Genomic DNA, 22,012 nt, shown 5'->3' with positions numbered 1-22,012 from the left:
TCTTGTATAAATAAATAAATCATTAAAAAAATAGTCCTGGGTTAGAGAAAGCAAACTTCTTTTGGTTTATCTGGCGTTGCAGCATACCTCATGCGGCTTTGAGCAAAGACACGCATGTGACCCACTCTGGAGCTGAAGAGCAAGCTCACCTTGGTCACTGATGCAGGACAGATATGAAAGGGCTCACTCATATTCACTGTTTCTAGCTTCATCCCAACTGTGAAGAAATGACTTCGCAAATCTGCATGATCCTGCAGAGAAAAGGATAAAAACATTGAAAGCAACAATACTGTGAATTAACTCAGTGACTGACTGGATGCTATCCCTGCACATTTTATTGGGCAGCTGAAATCGGATTGAAATAATTAACCCTCCCCATTTCAAATTTCTAATTATTGCAAGATACTGTGGATTTAATTATTTTCTGCAGGCTAAATTGCTTTTCCAAGGGAGAGGAAGCAAGTCTTTGTGCCCATGCTTAAATTTGCATTAAGCCAAAAATTCACTTTGTATGGCTTTGATCTTCGTAGGTGCTATAACGGAAGCACAGCAGAGTAATAGAGGCAATCAGTCATCTCCAGCACAGCAGGAGCATCTTCAGAAAATGAGGCCTCTTGCTACTGGAGTTACTTCACAGGCTTCAGTGAGTACCTTCTGTGTGACATGGTTTGTCCCTGTCTCTTGTGTCTAAGAGCAAACAGCTTATCAGTTATTGGTGGTGAGCCAGTGATCTTCGAGCTGTGGGCATATAAAGGTCCAAAACAGTCCTGCAGATAATCAGAACCTTATCCTACTCCATAAAGATGAGCAACACCCCCTGTTTAATAGGTGTCTGGCAGTTTTATAACCCGCTCACGGCAACCTTATGTGTGCGAGATGGAGCTTTTCTGACTTCTCAAGAAAACAAATTTCAATATCCACTTTAGCTATACAGCAATAGATGAGGCTGGCTGGACGCTGGGTACCAGGATTTATCTTCCTGAGATGGAGGTCACCTCATAACTCACAGTCTGTATAAATAGTAGTGGATAAATAAATGTATTTGCAGCCTGTCCCTGAAGAAATAATAGCTGCAAATAAATCCTGCTATTTCTAAATACATCAATTGGGCAAGAAGTACAAAAATATCTGGGGATCTATTACTTTCTTTTATCTGCAAATCTAAAGTGGAGTTTTAATTAATTCAATGATGCCATTCTATATCTCCGAGGACTGCGCTGAGCCCCTTAGGCAACACCTGCTCCTGACTCCCCTGCAGAAGCTGTTCGAGGCGGTTGAGACCTGCGTTGGTGGAGTTTTCTTCACCACCCCATTGCCTTGCCAAAGAAGGTACAGAATATAAATGCCTATAGACTCACAAGGACCTTGTCTTTTCTCATTTAGACACAGCAGTCCACAGGGGCCCCTGTAGCCAATGGCTACATAATACACATTAGGTAGGGGTGAAGGAAATAGTGTTACATGAGTTTGGGGGGCCTGAGAGGGATAATAGGAACCAGAAGGGACAGAAAGGATGTGGCCAATATGCAAAAGGTTTACACAACAAAAACTCATTCAAAGATTTGGTCATTCCAAACCCTTACACATAAGAGCTTATACTCAATGTATTATAAAAATTATATGCATAAGGAAAAGGACAGGGAAGTATTTTAGGTACAAGAGAGGATTTTCATTTGTCAATACTAAAAAATACAGCATTTATTTTCAAAGGGGCAAGGGAAGGTGGCTCAGACAAGTAATGAAGAGATATAATATACTTAATGCATATTGACATATCAACCACTACGCTTAGGCAGAGCCCAAAACAGCAGGTGTTTAGCAATAATAAACCAAAAATTTAATTCAGAAAGACATCTGAATTTAAAAAATGAAAAGCTAACATCTCTATCAGACATCAGTGCTCCCAGTATCTCACAATCAACGGGAACTGAGGCACATTAGTGGATTTTACAGATAAGCATTTTACCTTTTAAGCATAAACTCCCTAACCTTTTGAAAAGAGAAATTATTCTAAAGTTACAATAAAACTTTGCCTGAATATATTCAACAAATTTAAGCATTCATTATTATCCTGTTTGACAATACAGAAATGTCCTCAAGCACTAACGACACATTGTTAGCTATAATAAATGGTCCAAGTGAAAGCTGTATTTTCACAGAAGTGCGTCAGTGTTCCCTTCTGCTATCAGATGTCCTTCTTTGTTGCAATGTTCCCTCTCATTACTCATAGCTAAAAGGCTAAACATTCTTGAGATGTGACTTTTAACTTCTCCCTGGATGCCTCTATGACCAGGACCCTCCTTGCAAATTCAATATCTCATCTGTTCTCCGGGTTACTTCCCCTTCACATTTCTGTTACAGAAGTGGGCTGACCACATTCCGGGCTTCTGGTCTACCCTCCATCTTTTCAATTTTGGTTTCTGTCCCCACACTTGGACCCAACATAATTTTGTTCCATCTTTGCCCTATGAATAGAGACAGGCTTATTAGCAGGGTGAACCCAGGATGTTCAGGTCCTTTCTACATCCCAAGTGATCTTGACCACTGACTTGAAGTCTTCAGCCAAGTCTATATCTTTAGCAAGTCTTTCGCCAACCCTACACTAAGGGTTATTCTTCAACTGTTGCTCTGTTTTATTCACAGTCATCTAGCAGGAACACATAATGGCTGCCTTCCCTTAGAAATAAAGCATCAAGGCTCAGGACAGCAATTTGCTCCTTAGATAACCTTCTCCGTTCAAGGTTGCAGGCTGTACTGCAAATGATTATCATTAATGATTCCAGAGTATTCTGCCTCAAACTATATCTCTAGGTTAAATGGGATCACTTTGTGTAGCTATTTTCCTTCTTTCTTGAGGTGTCTATTTGTCAACTACTGAACATCTCTATCTTGCCACTCATTCATAAAAAATAACATTCACATAAAATCAAGCAGGACATGTACAGGATGAAAACAAAATATTAATGATACCAATATCTTTAAACAACTAAAATACTGTTGTCAATATTTTGTCATAATAGCATACAAATATTCTGTAGCAACTTAAAAGCAGTGTGTAGTGATCAGAGGTTTATAAATAAGTTTTCCCTTTGCCAGTCAGTCATGGCTCAGATTTTCTACTTCTAAAATTATTTCTAGAGGCTTCAGGATCTAGCACACTCTCTTCTTGCTCATGGAAATGCATTCGTTTTTGTTCCACACTATATGAAAACTCTTAAACCCTCCTGTTTAATAAACTGGAAAAAGAAACCAAACATATTAAGAGATAACTGATACAAACATAAGTATTTATATTTTGGTTGCAAATATCCACATGCAGCAATGATATGCTATTAAATTTTAACTCCAAATTTCAAAAACTAAACCTGGAAACTACAAAATACATTCTTGTGACCCAGTCTTAATTTCCACTTTCTTTTTCTCCACCACCATCCTGGGGTCCCCTCATCTCTCCCCTGCCTCTTAACCTCAGAGCCCTCAGGATGTTTATTAATGTCCACTGATTTTTGAAACTATAAAGTTATCGAATTGTTACATAAATGTCCAGTATGTTTTATTGTTCTGACTTACTCTGCTACATATAATTCTCTCAAATTCCCTCCATCTTGTTGAAAATGGCTGCTTCTCATCCTTTCTTATGACTGTATAACATGCTATGATATGGATATACCACATCTTCTTGATCCAATCGTCCAACAACAATGAACGATTTAGGGCTGCTTCCATATCATGGCTACTATAAACAATGCTGCTATGAACATTGTGGAATAGATAGGCTTTGTATTGATGGTTTCATATTCTTCAGATACATGCCCAAGAGTGGAATTGCAGGCAAGGTCATACAATATTTCCATTTTTAAAGTTAAATCCAGAATGCTTTCCATAATGATTGCACCAGTTTACATTACCACCAACAAAGTAAAAGGGTTTTTCCTTTTTTCCACATCCTCTCCAACACTTGTAGAGTCTCTTTAATATGAGCCATTTTCACTAATTCCACTTTCCTAAGCAATTTTTTTAAAACAAAAAATCCTATGACCATGAGAGCTCTCATCAGTTTCAAAGGCAAACTACCATTTTTAAAATCCAGGAGCAAATATACACAATGATTATGGATTTGATTATGATTATAAATCTGCTACTCTAATGCTCATGCTCTACCAACAATGTCAGAAACTTTAGTATTAGGGGCAGAACAGTATTTTCTTACAGGACTTGTCACTGAAACCTCTGGTAACCGGAGACCTTTAAAATATATGACAGGGATCCCTCTGTCATAGTCCCTCTGACAAGTTAGGAAGGCAGGGTTAAGTCTTTAATATCTGGTCTCATAGGCAAATTTAGGCATTTGACAATTGTAAGAAATACAGTTTTGTGTGATAATTAAAGAATTCAATGCCACTGATTTCCAAATGAGCCAATACACAGCTGTCTGAGCTGTGTGTGTGTGTGGTGTGTGCATCCATATCAGTATATGAGAAAAGGTACACAAATTTTCTTTAAAAACAAGTTTAATCACCACAGACTATTTACTTGGGGCTAATAATGTAGGCAAAGTCCACAATTTCATTTAAATAAATAAGAGCAAACTGTTCGCCCTGTTAAGGAGAGCTCCTGGCCCCTGAAGAAGGTCCACAAAACTGATTATCTACTGAGAGATAATGGAAAATTCACGGAGGTTCAAAAGTACATCCTGGCCTTTGCAAAGCTCTAGAGGATCATTCACACTTTACAACTATTGGATCAAGAATGATGTTATTTCTGAAATCAGGAGGGATTACTTCTTCAATACATTTATAAAGGTGTCCTGTCACATCCAAGAAATACTGTTTATTTAAATATACTGGAGTCCTGTTAAACTGCCTAAAGAAAAACCTTTTTCATTGAGGAAATATTAAACAATGTCACTCCCATCTACACTCATCGCGACACATTTTATTTTTACCCTAAAGTGGGTTTCTATTGAGCAGAAGCAAAATTACATTCATTTTATTGGAGGATGGCCTTACCAGCCTATCTCAACAATCGCTCTTCATAGAACCTTATTTTTAATTGAATGATAATGTAAAAGAAATTATGTATATATCAATACCTTCTCTGTTCATGTTTCATCTGTTTTAGTCTCTTCTGAATCCTAGTAGCTCTCTCTCTAAATATTCTAAAATATAGTCACTCTGCACTGATTTGGTAAATAATCTTGATTTGGTAAATAACCTCAAGCAGTTAGAAACTATGACAATATAAAGCAGGAAGAAACAATGGCATTTAATATATAAACTTGTAAGCACGGTCCTCTTCTTATTCTCCCTTCACAACAAATTATGGCATAGTATCCATCTTACAGAGAGGGAATTAAGATGAAGAGAGATTAAGAAGAAAGCAAATTATATACTCCTGCCACTGAGAAGCTTGAAATCTAGTTTGAAATTGATTGAGGAGTAACAAATACAAAGTCTGGAAAAAGAAGTCTGAATAAAACACAACATAATTGGTAGTTTGGGTTCTATAATTCTGGCTTAGGACTCACCTTATTTCACTTATGATAAAACAGAGGTCAGGTGGATTGGACAACCCCAGGATATTCCCAGGGAGTCACTAGCAACACACAGATCACCTGCTGTTTAAACATCAGCCTCTGAGACTTTAAACATCAGTCTCAGGGGAAGTCTTGGCCTCTGAGTTGCCATGCCTGGGAACAGTCACTAGCTGATCTACACCTCACTGTAGAACCCTAAATGAGTCAACAGTGAGTAAGCACCCACCCAAATTTCTGTGGCAGAGTAAGAAAGCTTTAGGATAAATACTGACGTGCTTTATAAAATGGACAGATGATAAGGAGTATTAATCTACAGAAGAAGATGAAGAGTATTACCAACTGGGAGACAGCAGAAAGGAAAGGCAGTAGGGGGCAGCACGTCTGCTCATTCTAGGTTCCACTCACCTCCCACATGCCAACTGAACTCATCCTTCTCTATTTCCTGAGTCTATGCTCTTATGAGGCTATCAAACTCTCAATACAGCTAATGCTTCTTCCCATCCATGTTTCATTAGATAAATAAACCTCACATGATATAAAAATATGAAGAATGCAGCACAGGGGGAAATGAGTTCAAACTAATTAACATAACACAATTAAAATGCACTTGGTGCATTTGAATCTGAGAAAAGCAGTAAGTCATTCTCTGTGCAGAAACCAAATTCTCAACCTGAGCTCCATAATCAAATACAACAGAAAACTCTCTTTGGTGGTGGCAATCGGAGAGTCCACCTTTAATTCTTTAGTTCTTCCTTCTTGCTTATGTTGATATGCAACAAAATGGACAAAAAAAGAGATAAGCAATTCATTCCCCCTTTACATTCTTCAAGTACCAAAAATGTTTTAGTAAATCATACTTAGACAAAAATACTAGCTGGTATTATTTTTTCTGTTCCATCATGTCAGTTTTTTGGTCCACGGGGAACTCAAATGCTACATATGCATCTTTTCAAAGGACTCAATTAATTTGCATAATTTCTAAGAATAGGCTCCAATAAAGTCAAAGGAAGGTTTTAATTAGTATTACATTCAAATTGATATATAATGAACTACACTTTAATTCCTTTATTCATATCAGCATGATATATCATGCTAAAAAAGATCCAGGACAATTTATCATGTTGTTCTCCTTCCTGATTTAACAATGATCTAGTGCTCATATGTTCATTAGATAATTACTCTCATTATATTTGTTTCATTGAAAATTGGACATTAGGATGCCAGCATTTATTAAATCAATAGCATTATTACATTCCAATTCCATTGCACTGAATTAAATTTAACCAATGAAATATTTATAACAAAAATGCAATAAAAAATCTATAAGCTGAACACTAATAAGCATTTCTATTCTTTACTTACAGCTGTAAATAGCATTTTTATCTACTAGTCCTGCATTAAATCAAGTTTAAAAATAGTAATGAGAAAATGTAGTAGTATATACTTCAACCTGAACCACAAGATTTATAACAGGAAATTAGAGTAGGTAAGCCTACTCTAATTTTTCATTAAGTACAAAACTGGTACACTAGGTTGTTTTTTAAAAAAAGAAAAACAGGGGTAGTAAGAATGTCTTTCATTGATTAACATTTGAAACCACAAAAGAACTTTCAAGTGGCAAGAAATTTAATCTTATTTAAAGCTCCACCAAGGAAAAAAGCAAGGCTGATGGTGTATGTAGGTAAACAGAAATGAGCTATATTTCCTCATGCTTAGTTAATTCTCCTGATAAGCTAGGGAAGCTCCTCCGTTTCCACAGCAACCATCTAGGCAGCATGAGTGAACTTACTTTTTGGGCCCACATCCCTCCCAGTTCCACACACTACTGACAGGACATGGTTGGCAATGTTACTGTGGGTGTGCCTTCTGCTGCTGGCCCCAAATGCAACCACAGTGCTGTCAGGGAAATATGACCGAGGACCATGAACTGTGCCCACTTGTGTTGACAGCCCCCTTCAGAGAAAGAATGAAGAGTTGGAATTGAGCTCTAGTAACAATTAAAATCTCAGAAGTCTTCCTCAAATGCCCTGACCTTCAATTGGTTAACCTATTTCCAGATGAGATAAGTATCAATTCTCTTGACCAGGATTTCTCCACCCTGACACTGCTGGCATTTGGGAGCCCAGATAATTCTTTGCTGTGGGGGCTGTCCTGTATACACTAAGATGTTTCATTGCATCATTTACCTCTACCTACTAGATGCCAGTGGCTTCCCCTATATGTGACCACCAAAATTCCTCCAGACATTTGCCAAATCTTACCTGGTAGAGAACCACTGACTTAGATACAGTGAAGTGAGACATCAGCACAGTTGATGTGACACCTTGATGTGTGGTTTTCTCCTCACCCTTCCCTTTCGATGAGAGTCCTCAAAATCACTCAGCTCCCTGTGCCTCTAGCTTCAATATTAAGTCATTCTGGAAGCTCTTCAGTCTCTTTATCTGGTGAGCCACTCAGGTCATCCCTTCAGTTTTGACTCACTCGATGCTGTCTCAACAAGATCTGGAAACTTTCTGTGTCTTTGTGCCTGTCTACCTCAAAGACCCCAAGGCCGTTATTGCTAGTGACCCTCCCACATTCACCACTTTAAATAACTAGTGTATAAAATTAGAAAATGTTGCTTTGAATGAAGGAAAGGACCACAAACACATGGTGATCACAGTATGATGCTATGGAAGAATTATTTTGTGCCTAGTACAATGATGATGATTATGTAGTTGTTAATCCGCTTGCCTAACACCACAGTAGTAATGGATTAGATATTTTTAAGGAGTCATTTGTCATTCAAACCCAAAGGCAAGCAGACCAGTCACCAGAATTAGAATTAGTCCCTGAGAAAAGCCATACCATTTAGGCTGCCTTCACATGCAAAGACCAGAACACTCCTTTCAACCTCTGTGGTATAAGCCACGAGGAAGTCCATGAGGTCACATAACCAAGAATTTCTGAGGGAGATCAACATAACATTGATGAATGGATTAGTCAACAATATCACAGATGGCTGAGTTCATTCCACCCATTTCTCCTTCCATACTCCATGTGACAGCTTCCCCAAGTCCAGCTCCCTTCACAGACTCAAGCTGACTACAGAAGTCCCAGCATTTTCAACTAGACATGATAAATGCAGAAAAAAAGAGAATTCATCCATGTGCTTCTTCTTAAAAGCAAAGAAATCTATTCTAATAAACTGCTTAATTTCCACTACATCTGAAGATGAAAGGAACTTAAACATCTCTTCACATCAATTTCCCTACTTGAGATACAGTGATATGCAACTGCCTGCACCATAGAATTGAAAAGAATGACCTAACCTACAAAGGATCTGTACAGGTTTTTAGGGGGAAAAAAGTGCCTCCATAGAAGAAAGCATTATAATCAATTCTTAATTATTTCTATGAATGGAGAGTAGCATGGAAAATTTGAAAAAATTAAAATACGGTGCAACAATGACTTTGAAACATGTCTGTTCTATCAGTAAGAAACTTACACACCCTCTCCCGCATCCCAGCACCAATTATATCAAGTTCATGCTAATATTATCTTGTCCTCCTTGAAACTGCAGAAACTGGCAAGAGTCAGAATAATCAGTGGCAAACAGAAGCCATTTGGGAATGATAACTCACAGAGGAGATAACCGAAAGTTGACTATATTCTTTAATTCTTAATGTTTAGAATTAAAAGCAAGTCACTATCTAGAACACTGCAGGCAGCAGTGGTCGGGCCCCTGCATCAAGCAACTGTTAAAGTGAATTCTTTCATATGTCTGGATTTGTGATTTTATGGCTCCATTTATTGTTTGACCAAACTTGCCCTCTTTATTATATACTTACAAGATTTTCTCCAATACTCATAAAAACTAGATGGCCTCCATGGTCCGTTTTTAGTTATGTAATTCATGCGCTTTGGTTCAAGAAGCCAGAATACAGGAAGGAAAACCACAAACAAGCCCCCCACCTCATTTCTGTAAGTTGCAAAGGATGGGCATTACATAAAATGAACTCTCTATGATTTACCACCCCAAGGAGACTCTGCTTAACAAACCCCTTAACAGATGTCAAGTCTTGAAAGAAATGAGGTTAGGAGGTGAAGTCCAGGAGCCCTGCAGGGCCTATGATGTCAGGCCAAGTGCAAGGGGATGGAGCGCCTGGATGGGAGAGCCTGGGGCAGGCCATGGGGCAGCATCTCAGAAATCAGCAACATGGACAGGACCACACAGAACAAGTCATCAGACTGCCTAAGATGGTTTCTCCTTAAAAATAAACACTTGGGTTTAACTGGATGAGGAGGAAATACCAGCCACATTTCAAGCAAACATCAACTGCAAAATCATTTGGTATCAGATACTTCCATCTGAGACAGGGAATGTCATACAGAAGAAATAAAGTCCTGGCCTGACACAGGAAACCTACAGCTAATTCTGGGGGAATCCGAGTATCCCACCTAAAGGCCAAACTTAGCTATGAGTTTTTTATTGTGGCTGTATTTAGCTACCGAAAAAGAGAAAAGAAATCAGTCACCATGGAAGCCACAACATCACAATCTATCCTAACAGCATGGCTCACATCCTTTCTGACCCCTTTGGCTGTGCCAGATGGAATGAGAAAGGAAAGATTTTCTCTCTTTGCCACACTTAATCTTCTCTCTCTGGCCTTTAACCTAGGTCTCAGATGTTAAAATATAGAAGAGGGCCTTCCCTGGTGGCACAGCGGTTGAGCCTGGGCTGCAAGGCTGCCTGCCAGCCTCTGCAGCGCCAGTTCGTTCCCCGGCCGCCAGCGAGGGTCCCACCAAAAAAAAAAATAATATATGTGTGTGTGTGTGTGTGTGTGTGTGTGTGTGTGTGTGTATATATATATATATATATATATGAGATTCCCTCCTAAGGGTTAAATTTACAATCACACTGACAGGTACATAATTCAAAACTGAAAAGAAGCAAGGAAATAACAGAATGTGGACTGTTCAGTGTATTATGTACACTGCCTGAACACTCTTAACAGAGGAGAAATACGTACAGGGAATGTTTTTCTTTAGCTTTTGCAAAACAAAACAAAAACAATAATGGCCGCATGCAGCATCTTCTTTTATCAATTTGTTGCTCTTAGCTGCCCCATCCCCGTGTTTATTAAACATCCACCTCCAGAGAAAATGAGATGCAATGAAGAAAGGAAGAAAGTCCGACAGGCATACTTTGAGACCAGACCAAACTGGATTTAACTTATTGCTTTGCCTTTACTGAAAGTCCTTTATTTCAAAGGTGCCTTTTAACTGTTATTAGTTGTACCTATGTCACACATGCCAAAAGCTGAGCTATGGGAGGAAAACTGGGCATTTTTATCCAAGTGTGACACCAGGAATGTTCATCTGCTGTGAGTCCTGATGAAGTAAAAGCCTCACATATTGTGGCCAGCCCCCAATAAAATCCCTGGACACTGAGTGTCTAATAAGCTTCCCCGGTGGGAAACACAAGCACATGTTTCCACAACTCGCTGCAGGAGGAATTAAGAGTGTCCAGTGAGGAATCTCCCTGGTGGTGCAGGCAGTTGAGCGCGGCACTATGAAGCTCTGCAGCCTCTGCAGGGCCTGTTCAATCCCCGCCGGCCACGGAGCAACCCACATGGCATGGCAGACCTCTCCTGTCTCTCCCACTGCCACCTCAGCAGTGTATTTCAGTCAGTCTGCCTGTTCTGTTCCCCACTCTGTCTCTAGTGAATCCTCTCACCCTCCCGCACATCTGGCCTGTACCCTGGTTCTTGTATAAATAAAATAAATCTTAAAAAAAAAAAAAACCGTTCAGTGAGATTCCTCTATGGGATGACTGGGAAGCTTTGGCATGGGACTGAAGAGCTTGTGGGTTTATGGTTTTCCCATTGCTGATTTTGCTTTATATCGTCTTTGTATAATAAAATGTAACCTTGTGTATAATACAGGTGAGTAAATTGCCAAATCTGTGATATATTTGGAGACCTCTGACATAGAAGTGAGAGAAAAAGTTTCAAGGAGGATGTCAAGGTTCTTGGCTTTATGTCTCAGTTCTTTATAGTTCCCTTCACTAATTTCTAAAGAGCTTATCTGGAATTTTAAACATACTGATATTTTAAGCATATTATTAAAATGAGGGACAGAAATTCAAACAATAATAGGGAAAGACAGATGGATGAGTAGATGGACACAGAGCACTTTAGTACAGTGAAACTCTGTATGTGACACCATATGGTTGATAGTGGTAAATACATTTGACCAAGCCCATAGAATTATAAGAAGAGTGAACCCTGACATCAGCCACATACTTTGGACCACGATGATGTGGAGGCTCATCAGTAGTAACAAATGTACCAACTGGTGGAGAGGTTGGGGGGCCAGGAAGATAGGGGAAATTTCTGTACTTGTCCACTCAATTTTACTGTTAACCTAAACTGCTCTAAAACACAAATTTATTTTAAAAGTAAGTTCAAACCATTTTACTTCTTTAAGAGATAAAAATACATAACAGATTTTCATATTTTTAAATCCAGCTTTCCGTTACAAGGTGGCATCATGAGTGAAGGAAGCTAGAGAGCCCTTGCTTTCCCTGTGTTATTCCTCTAAGGCAAAATGCCTTATTTCAATTAACTGGCCAATTGAGAATTACTTCTTATGTGTAGGCTTTCTGATGCATTTATGAGTTGGCAGTGAAACTTCTCTAATTTAACATTTGCAAACAAGTGTGGTCACAAATGTAGGTTACAATGTACAATAATTGCAGAGAAGCAAAATTAATAGTAATTAGAGATTTATGAATGTCTGACACATTAATTTATTAAAGCTGGGCTCTTATTTTCTTGGCCCTATTTTTAAAACTTAAGTAAACTCTAAAATCTTGTTGTCATAGCTCAGTAAATGCTTAGTGAATTAGAAAACTAAATCAGAGTAAAGTCATTGACCAAAATTTGAATTAGCCCCATAATAATTTCAATTTTTGTAAGAACCCCATCTAATTGTTCCTTACGAATATAAACTGTTTTTTCTTGAAACGAGCACATTTCACTTTATTTGACAGTGGGACAAGTCATAGTTAATCAAATGAAGGCATGTAAAGGTTGCAGTATCAATAAAACCAACAGCCAATGAGATACCTGGCTGATTGGCAGTGTGTCACATCTATAACACATTATTTTTCTAAAGTAAATTAGAAACAACATGAATTATTTTAACAAAAATATTAGGCCTCTAAATAATGAAATTAGCTTTCAGGGGGGAAATATTTTATTATTTATTTTTCATTAAAATTATTTCTTTACCTCCCTCACTTTGTTGTCCCCTGTCTGATACACAGAAGTTCAATGAATGTACATGTTGAAGATTACCTGCATTTTCCAAATAAAGGAAATCATGAGAGTAAAATAAGATATTCAAAAAATCCAAAGAGTTCTTTCAAATCAAGGATAAATAAAAGCAGGTATACTAATTGTGAGCTTATTTTCATACCATTACTGCTTGTATTTGTGACAAAAGGGGAAATGATATATCAACAGCATCAAGTTGCATTTACAGACATAAATACACAGATACCAATGAAGATATGTGAACAACCCTCCCCAACAAACTGACAAACACTCCAGCATTATGGGGATTCATTCCCTCAAAATATCCATTTTATGTAAAGTGTAAAAATAATAAAAAGAATTGCTTTGAAATACTGCTGTTCTTCAGTCATTAAATGTGCTTTGCTTTGATTTGCATCTAACAGTTGAATACTGTGGCAATTTTCTATAACAACATGCATCTAGGATGATTCACAGCTGAATCCAAACATATATACCTTTTACCATAATGAAAGTAATAGAAACAAGTTTGCCTGCTGAGAAACAATGATGATCAAACAGTGATAATGAACTAAAAATATGTAAGTTCTATTTTTGGACTTTAAGAGAGAATATTGCTTGCTGAAATTTCTAAAACCTTGAGAGACAGAAAATTTCTCTCTTGTTTTTATTAAAGTGAAACAACTGCTAAGATATTTGGAAACTCACCCCATGCCCCATACAATTTCTCAGAACTTAATTATTAATTACCTCCAGGTAATGTAAGGAGAAAAACTCAATAGAGAATAGTATTATATCATTTCTGATATTACTGGACATACATGAAATGTGGTTGCACTGGATTGGAGAGTGTCCCCAAAAACTGTATGCCCACCCAGAACCTGTGAATGTGACCTTCTTTGGGGTCCATACAGATGCAATCAGTTTATGCTAAGGTTGTACTGCTTTAGCATAAGCCTAAATCAAATGACTGGTGTCCCTACAAGTAGCGGGAAATTTGGACAGACACACAGGATGGAAAAGACCACATAAAGATGGAGGTAGTGACACAAACTAAGAAATGCTAAGGAAAACTGGCAGCCTCCAGAAGCTAGGATACAATTAGGAGATTTCCTACCTTACAGTTTTCTTAGAGAACCTGGCCCTGCTGGCACCTAGATTTAAAATTTTAGTCTCCAAAACTATGGTAGAATTAATTATCATTGTTTTAAGTCACTCAGATTGTGGTAATTTATCACAATAGCTTTAGGGAGCAAATACAATGGTTGTTCTCAATATTTTAAAATTAAATGTATAAACATTCCCTGTACACGAAGATGGTTAAGAAAGTACAGGTGTTCAATTCTTTTCCATCAAACTAAAATGAGACAGCATTTATTAAAGTGCCTCTCAAGTTTTAAAGAACACATAAATTTCAATTCATCTGGCTTTTATTCATTATTTATGTTGGTAGGCCCTGTGAAATATAGAAAATAATATTTACTCTAAAGCAGCTATTAATGCTAAACAAAACATTGAGTGAGACAATTCTCAGGTACCCCACAAGATAATATTTTGAATTCTAATAGAAAGATATTATAGTGAGGGAAGAAAGTATTTTGGAATATGTAAAAAAGTTATTAAATTCTGGGGTCAGGTTAGCAGCCTTTTGCAGGGAACAGCTGCTTAGTAATAATAATGTTTAATGAATTATTTTTATTAAAATATATTAGAATTATTGATGTTTATATTTTTTGAAACTTTGCACGCACAGTTCTAAATAAGTAGTCCACATTTTCAATTAATCTAAACTATATTAACTCAAAATATTTCCTTTCAATTAGCTAAGCACACGTCCACTCAAAAATTTGTTCATTTATTTGGCAAATATTTATTCAATACTTAATAACCAAGGAGTTATCTTTGGTTAAACAAATTCAACATAGAACAGGAAAGACATAATTCTTGTCTTGATGGAGCTTCGAAGTTAAGCAAAAAAAAAGATGGTTATTACACAAAGAATTGCACAAGAGATTAAGTATAACTGTGACACAGACAACAAAGCAGAACAGAGCAGAACAGAGAACGAAGTCCAAGTATTCTCACCAAGTCTAGATGTCCACAGAGGCCTCCTTCAGAGAATTTATATTTGAGAATAAAGAATGAGCAGAAATTTACCAGAAAGAACAAAACAGGTGCAAAGTGCATGTGAAGAACAGAGAATAGTGAGTGTATTTTTAGGATATGTACCCTACAGTCAAAACTACAAGAGATATTTTTAATGGGATTGCCAGAATAAGAGGTCAGATTAAACCCCCCATTAATTTTATCTCTTCCTATACTCTAACCAAAATTATAATAAACAGATTTTCCACAAGACACAAACCCAATAGCAACAAAGGCCTGGAGGCTAAAGTGAAGGTGAACAATAAGTAACTAATTTAACATATTCAATGAACCAAATCCCAGCTTTCAGCAGTAAAGCTAAGATCCGACCCAATAAAGACTATAGAGTTTTCAGAAGGCTCAAATAATGGCTAGCAAAAATTATGTCTGAAACTAGGGGTAAACAGGAGCAGATATAAGAAGTGAGAGTAACTGCTTGGGAAGTAGCTAATAATTGCTTTCCTTTCCTCACTCTTCTCTGAAAAAAAGAGAGAAATAGTCTCTGGTCCATAGATATGGACACATAAGACACTTGGGGCTTGGTCCTCAAGTCCGCTTTTCAACACTCTGCAACTAGAACACTGGCAGCTGGGTCTTGAGTCCCAGGGGAAATTTTAAAAAGTCCCCCAGGATAATCAAGTAAAGAAGAAAAACCACCACACAAAAAAATAGTCCCCAAGGTGCACAACAGTGACCAACCTGCTTTCTAATTCCCCTCTTACTAAAGTGCAGGCAGGCAAGGAGTTCCAGATAACTGAGGAAAACCTCTAACAAGACAGAAGCCAAAAGCAACATGAAAGGAACAAATTATTCACAGAGGAAAAGACTTTTAAAAATCAGTAATTCCAACAAGTTAAACTCAGACCGCCATACTGCAAGAACAAGAGGCTAGAAACAGAGGCTAGAAACATAAGCATGACAAATAAGCTGAGAAAACTATTGGTGGAGCAAATGGATGAGGAAGTGAAAAATAGAACTAAGAAAAAAAGCACATTAAAACCAGCCCATGAGTTCCATGCCCACATATACACAGATCAAGAAAGAGAAACAGAAGACATAATTTTAAAAGACAAAATTTTAAATATCCCAGATAACACATTTGTAGAGATGTAAGCCTACATACCTAAAACATATTCATTGTTGTAGATCAGTCTTATCCCAATAAAAGTGATTTGAAGTAAAAAAAAGGAATATCCCCCCAGATTAAAGGTGTCCACATGCATGATGAACACCTGAAGTACTGAGCGCAGTGATAAAAAATGACAACCACCGAGGCATACCATTGTGAAATTTTATAACAGTAGAAAGAAAGAGGGAAAATGGGGCAAAACTTCCAAATTCTTGGGGAAAGTGACAGTCTTATCTAAAATTCTATACTCGAACAAGCTGTCAGTGAGGCACAAGGATAGAATAAGGACACGTTCCATCACAGGGAAGGGTGAAATGCTGCAGGCGACCATCGCTGAGATAACTGGTCATGTTTTACCAGCTTTGCAACCTGAGTGCAGGATGCCAGAGTAAGACAGAGCAAAACAGTTTAACATCTGCTCATGGTGAATATCTACTAAAGAAGTTCTCCGTTTCTGAGCTAGGCCCAGCTGCCTGGAGCAGGTAAGTACATTCATGCTACCCAAAAAATATGATGTGTGGGTCTGTTCCTAAGAACTAGAAAAAAAAATAAAAGCAGAAAACACAAACCAACTGATTCCTGTCCACATACCTAAGGGATGTCCAGTACATGGAGTTCATGCTATAACTTTGGCAGATAGCCAACGATGATAACACCCAATTCTCTCCAGATCAGCTGGTGACTTTGCCTTCTCAGTTCTTAAAACAGAACAAAAGTGAAGCCAGCTTACTGCCCTGACATGGTTCAGCTCACTTCCTTTCTGAGAAGCAGCAAAATCCCTTCTCCTAAAGCAATCAGGATCCTGTTTGCTGTCATTTTGTAAAAAGTAAATACTGTGACATTTAGGAAAACATGCAGAGGTGTAACACTGCAGAGAGAGGCAAGGAAGTAAGGGTGCTCCTTACCCTGAGGTGGCAGAGAAATTAGGGAAGGCCATGGAGGCTTCCAAAAGGCAACTGCTTCTGCATATACACTGGAGGACAGGTATTTTATTTTCATTATATTGCCCCTTAAACTCCTCATATATGTAAACTTCAAAATAAAAGTTATTTTTCAAGGACTAGAGGCATGATTAGATGGGTACATTTAAAGCATTACTAAGGCCACTGAGAAGGGAATGGACATTGAAGGCATCAAAGAAGTAAAGAGGTAGGCTGGTTCGACAAGGGGCAGTACAGTCAGATACAGTACATAAGATTCACTGAACCTTATCTTTATCAGTATCATTATTATTATTCCAGGGAGAGATTTCAGGGAAAGGATATTATCAGAAAGAAGGAAGGGACAAGGGGAGGCGGGTGAAACCAGGGAGAAGAGAAATGAGAAGTACTTGGTCCAATAGCAAAAAAATAAATAAAATTAAAAATGATCAAGATGTTTCCCTGTCAATTATCATTAATGCTAAGAGTATATTAGAATGTTCCTCAAGTACAGCAGGCACAAAATACTATAAAATATATCATTCAATAAAACTTCAAAGCATAATGATATCACCTGTTCCATAGTCCAACTTTGTAAGTCCAATTCTACTAACAAGGAAAGTGCTGAAAGGAATGTCCACAATTGGTTAAAATTCTGAGTGAGAAGTCCAATATAAAGAAAATTCAGGAAGACAACACCTAATCCATGCCTAAAAATCTCACTGTATGTGATCCCTAGAAAGTTTTTAAATTTCATTTTCTATGTGAAACTTCTAGGATACTGCAAGAATGCGACCCCTCAGAACTCAAAAACAAGTTTATATCATTGTACTGTAATCACATTTAGAACCAGCCAAGGAAGCCAAGAATGTGAAGTCATATCCATACTTACTCAAATTCCAAATAATAAGAAGAGCTAGGACCCCCCCAGTGGCGCAGCCGGTTGAGTGCAGCGCTGTGAAGCCATCCGCAGCCTCTGTAGCACCGGTTCGATGCCCTGCCTGCCAGGGAGATACCCACATGGCACGGGAGACCTCTCCTGCTTGCCCGCTGTTCCCTTTAGCAGGGTTTTCAGTCTGTCTGCCTGTTCTACTCCCAGCTCTGTCTCTGGTGAATTCTCACACCCTCTGGTGCCTCTGGACTCTACCCCAGTTCTTGTATAAAATAAATCTTTAAAAAAAAAAAAAAAGAGCTAGTTTGTTTTATGATTTCCTCTGACCTAAATGGATCTTTCCTGCACCAAACATCTTAATCTCCTTTGTAGAATTTTTTTTTTTTTTTTTTTTTTTTTTTTTTTGTGTGTGTGTGTGGGACCCTCGCCGGTAGCCGGGGATCGAACCGGCGCTACAGAGGCTGCGGGCAGCCTCACAATCCAGCGCTCAACCGCTGCGCCACCAGGGGAGGCCCTCCTTCATAGAATTTTTAAGCATAATTTAAAAAAATCTTAAGAACTTGCCAACCCATTTCTCTTCCTTCTTTTACCTTTGTATTAGCACCCAGAAAAAGACCTAGTACCTAATTACAATCAGTACATTTCTTGAGGCATCAAGAAAATAGAATCATCAAGAGAAGCATCGCTTTTACCAAACAAATGCCCCAAAGGGTTTGTTATATTTTATCTTCTTTCTTTGGAAAGGGGTGAGAGTAAAAAATATATATAGTATAATCTATAATAATACACTATGGAGAAAAACAGTAAAGCTTACAAATTTTCATAGACTTTAAACTTAAGGGGTTAACATGGGAAGGACGGTCAAGTGGGCAAATAGGTAAAGGGGGTCAATTATATGTTGGTAAATGCGAACTATAGAGTTTTGGTGGAGATCATCGTGTAGCTCACACACACATTAAACTACAATAGTGTATGCTTGAAACTTACAATAGTGTATGCTTGTAAACCAATCTAATTTCAAAAAAATTATTTTTTAACCATTATCTTAAATATGAGTATTTGTGAAGATTACAGAGCATAGCAAAATGGTATATTTAAACAAGGCAACTGGTCAAGAAGCCAACCTGAACAGGGAGAAATGATTTCATCTAGAAAACTTTTTACACAGTTTATTCTTGAAAAGAGTAGAGAAATTGCTATGGACAAATATCTTACCTTAAATACTTCCATTGGAAGAGGAAACTTTGCAGCATCAATAAGGGATTTTTCCAGAGCACATTTCCATTCAGAGGCCATCTTCAAAGGATAGATTTCTGTATCAACAGTAAACCACAGAAAAGTTTAAGGACTAAATGTTCTGCAGGGTAGTTTTTTCTTAAATTTGATCTTCTCAGGATTTCATAATAACCAAGCACACTCAGCAACCATAAGAATTCATACCCTACCCGCCATAAAAGACCACCTGCTAAAGGGATTTTCTGAAGTTAAATAGCATCTTGGGATTCTGCTACCAGAAATGAAGAATAAACTTAATAGGGCTCTTCTTCAGGGAACATTTGCATGCATTCTGTTGGCATTCTGTAAGTAATTTAATGGTATAAATCACATTAGCCACATCTTCAGTCATCCACTGCCTCAAATTCCATATATCACCTGGGAAGTAATATCCACTGATGAAGAACTTATTATCTGATAAATTTCTAGAGTAGAAATGACTCTGGTTTGGCATTTTCAGTTATTACAGCATATTTTTCACCAAATCTCTGAGCTCTCATCTCATATGCTAAAAATAGTCGACGTAAGTCAGAATATTATTAAAAGGTAAATTAAAATTTACCAACCAAGTTTAATATTTACACTTGAAACATTGCTACACACCACATGTTACCCATATTTTTCCCCAGGCTGTTGTCAGGGGAGAGGGATTTACGAATGGAGGTTACACTGTCTGACTGCAAAATTAAAGTAAAAAAAATGTTGAGCACTGTTTTTTATCAATTGCTGAAACTGCAAAGGAATTTTATGACATGATATCAACAGATTTAGGACCTTATCAAAACAGGATTTGCAGAAGTACTCACTTCAAGTAGATGTGTTTATACCTTCCCTATATCAACCCAGGCTACTTCAGACAGACAGGATCTGTGCATGGACTTAAGCATAGTTAAAAGGCAACATTAAGCCTTAGGGCTATATTTTCAATTTCTTGCAAGTTTGCTTTTTAGCATGAAGCCATATATTTTGATCCTCATGGTTTCTGACCTCACCTTGCACTTGAAGCCCCCATGTTTAGCAATTTATTTAGTCTTCTCAAACCACCCTAATTATGGTAGGTAAAAGATGCTGCCTTCAGGAGTCACGGTATCATGTACTGCCCATTGTCATTGTCAGTTACACAAAGTCACTTAGTATTTGTTTGTCTATGACCCTTTGTATAACCATTTCATTTATAATGTTCCTATTTGGGGAAAACTTTTTTCTGATTTGAAATTTCTGCACATGAACGAAAGTATATAGAATGTTCTTCTGAGTTGCATGTAACATGTTTGGGAGAACACAGTGAGACCCTAATAAACCTCTCTGCAGAGAATGAATGAACGGTTCCTCCAACCTCCACAGTAGGAAACACAGAGTTGAAGAAGAAATTGCTTATCTCTGGGTCCCACAAAAGAGGAAGAGGGATCAGTACATGGAGCCCTATAAACTGCCTCCTGAGGGTGAGCATGACCTCAGGAAAGCAAAAATGGTTGCACTCTTATCTTAGGGCACTGCACTCTTATCTTAGTGAAGAGGGAATCAATTCAGGGAACTCTAGGAAACAAAGCCCAGTAGGCACCAAGTACAGCGGGTCAGAAAGGAGCCTCGAATTCCTTAGTAGACAAAAACAAATTCACTTCTTCAGGGATCTGTAAAACAGGTAGATAGAGCATTCAGTCTAGGCATAGAAGTAAAAGGAGAACCACCTCATAAACAAGGATGGTGATTTTCAAAGCCAAGACTGAAGAAAGGATGTAAGGAATGAGAAACAGTGCCAGGAAGGTCCCCCGTGGTGGTGCCCTAAGGTCCCACAGTCTGTAACTGAGCTTTCTGAGGGACAGGGAAACCCCTGAAACAGAGAACTGGGTAAAAGAAGAGGGATGAAATAATTACTGAATACCAAAGCAATGAAAACTCAACACAGCCAGGGTTAGATCCAAACTAACAGAACTGGACAGAACAGAACTGGACAGACCCCACTGGGTGGCTCACCAAATTATCCCAGGAAGCTGAGCCCTCTGGAATCCCACCCAACCAGGGGCAAAGAGAACAAATGCAAAGGAAAGATGTTCTGTGAACCCCCCAAATTCACATGCTAAAATCCTCACCACTAATCTGATGACACTAGGAGGTGGGTCTTTGGGAGGTAATTGGGTCATCATGATAGAATATGGTAGCAATGGAATTAATTCCCTTACAACAGTAACCCTAGAGAGCTCCCTGCCCTCTCCCACATGTGAGATCACAATGAGAAGGCCAACTGTAAATCAGGAAGACAGTCCTCAGCAGGCACAGAATCTGCCAGGGCCTCCTCTTGGACTTCAGCCACTGAACTGTTGTCTATAAGCCACCCTACTATGGAAGTCTATCACAGCAGTCTGAATGGACTAACACACCCAGGTTCCATGTGATTTTTGCCTCTGTCCTACAATCCTAAAATTCTTTGTCTTCTGAGGATATTAATTTCTAACATGGAATTTAAGCCCATGGGAAGGCATACTTCTTTGCTTAAAAGGTAAAAATCAACTGTGGCTTTATCAGTATGCTCAACCACCTGCAAAAGCTAGACACCTAATGGTTTCAATAAGCAGAGAACGATTTTCCATGTGTGTGTTTCATTAGATGGAGAAGCCCTCAGTTACACTGGCAAGTTTATGGACAATAAATAGCACCATTAAAAGAACATAAAACATATTCTTAAAATGATCGTGTTGTAGGTAACTTAATAGCATGTATCATGTCAATTTCTGTTTGTGGCAATGTAATAAGCAATTAAAATATGGCCTGATTCATCTTTAACTGGAAGCCTAAGTGAAAATGAGGCATTCTTCC

At 38.1% G+C, this 22,012-nt stretch overlaps 1 protein-coding gene across 2 annotated transcripts in view; it reads right to left on the bottom strand.

Annotated features, from left to right (window-relative positions):
* SFMBT2 (Scm like with four mbt domains 2) overlaps positions 1-22,012 on the bottom strand; it is a gene marked incomplete at both ends in the record, with an annotated part of 165,743 nt that overhangs the window by 76,864 nt on the left and 66,867 nt on the right. For both annotated transcript variants that reach the window (XM_084253424.1, XM_084253425.1), the window contains 2 exons: positions 150-251; positions 19,139-19,236. In XM_084253424.1, the coding sequence (XP_084109550.1) occupies positions 150-251; positions 19,139-19,236 (200 nt within the window). The remainder of the gene's footprint in view (positions 1-149; positions 252-19,138; positions 19,237-22,012) is intronic.

Source organism: Talpa europaea, assembly GCF_964194135.1.
Source record: "Talpa europaea genome assembly, chromosome: 14".
NCBI lineage: Eukaryota > Metazoa > Chordata > Mammalia > Eulipotyphla > Talpidae > Talpa > Talpa europaea.
This window is presented reverse-complemented; position numbering and strand designations above follow the sequence as displayed.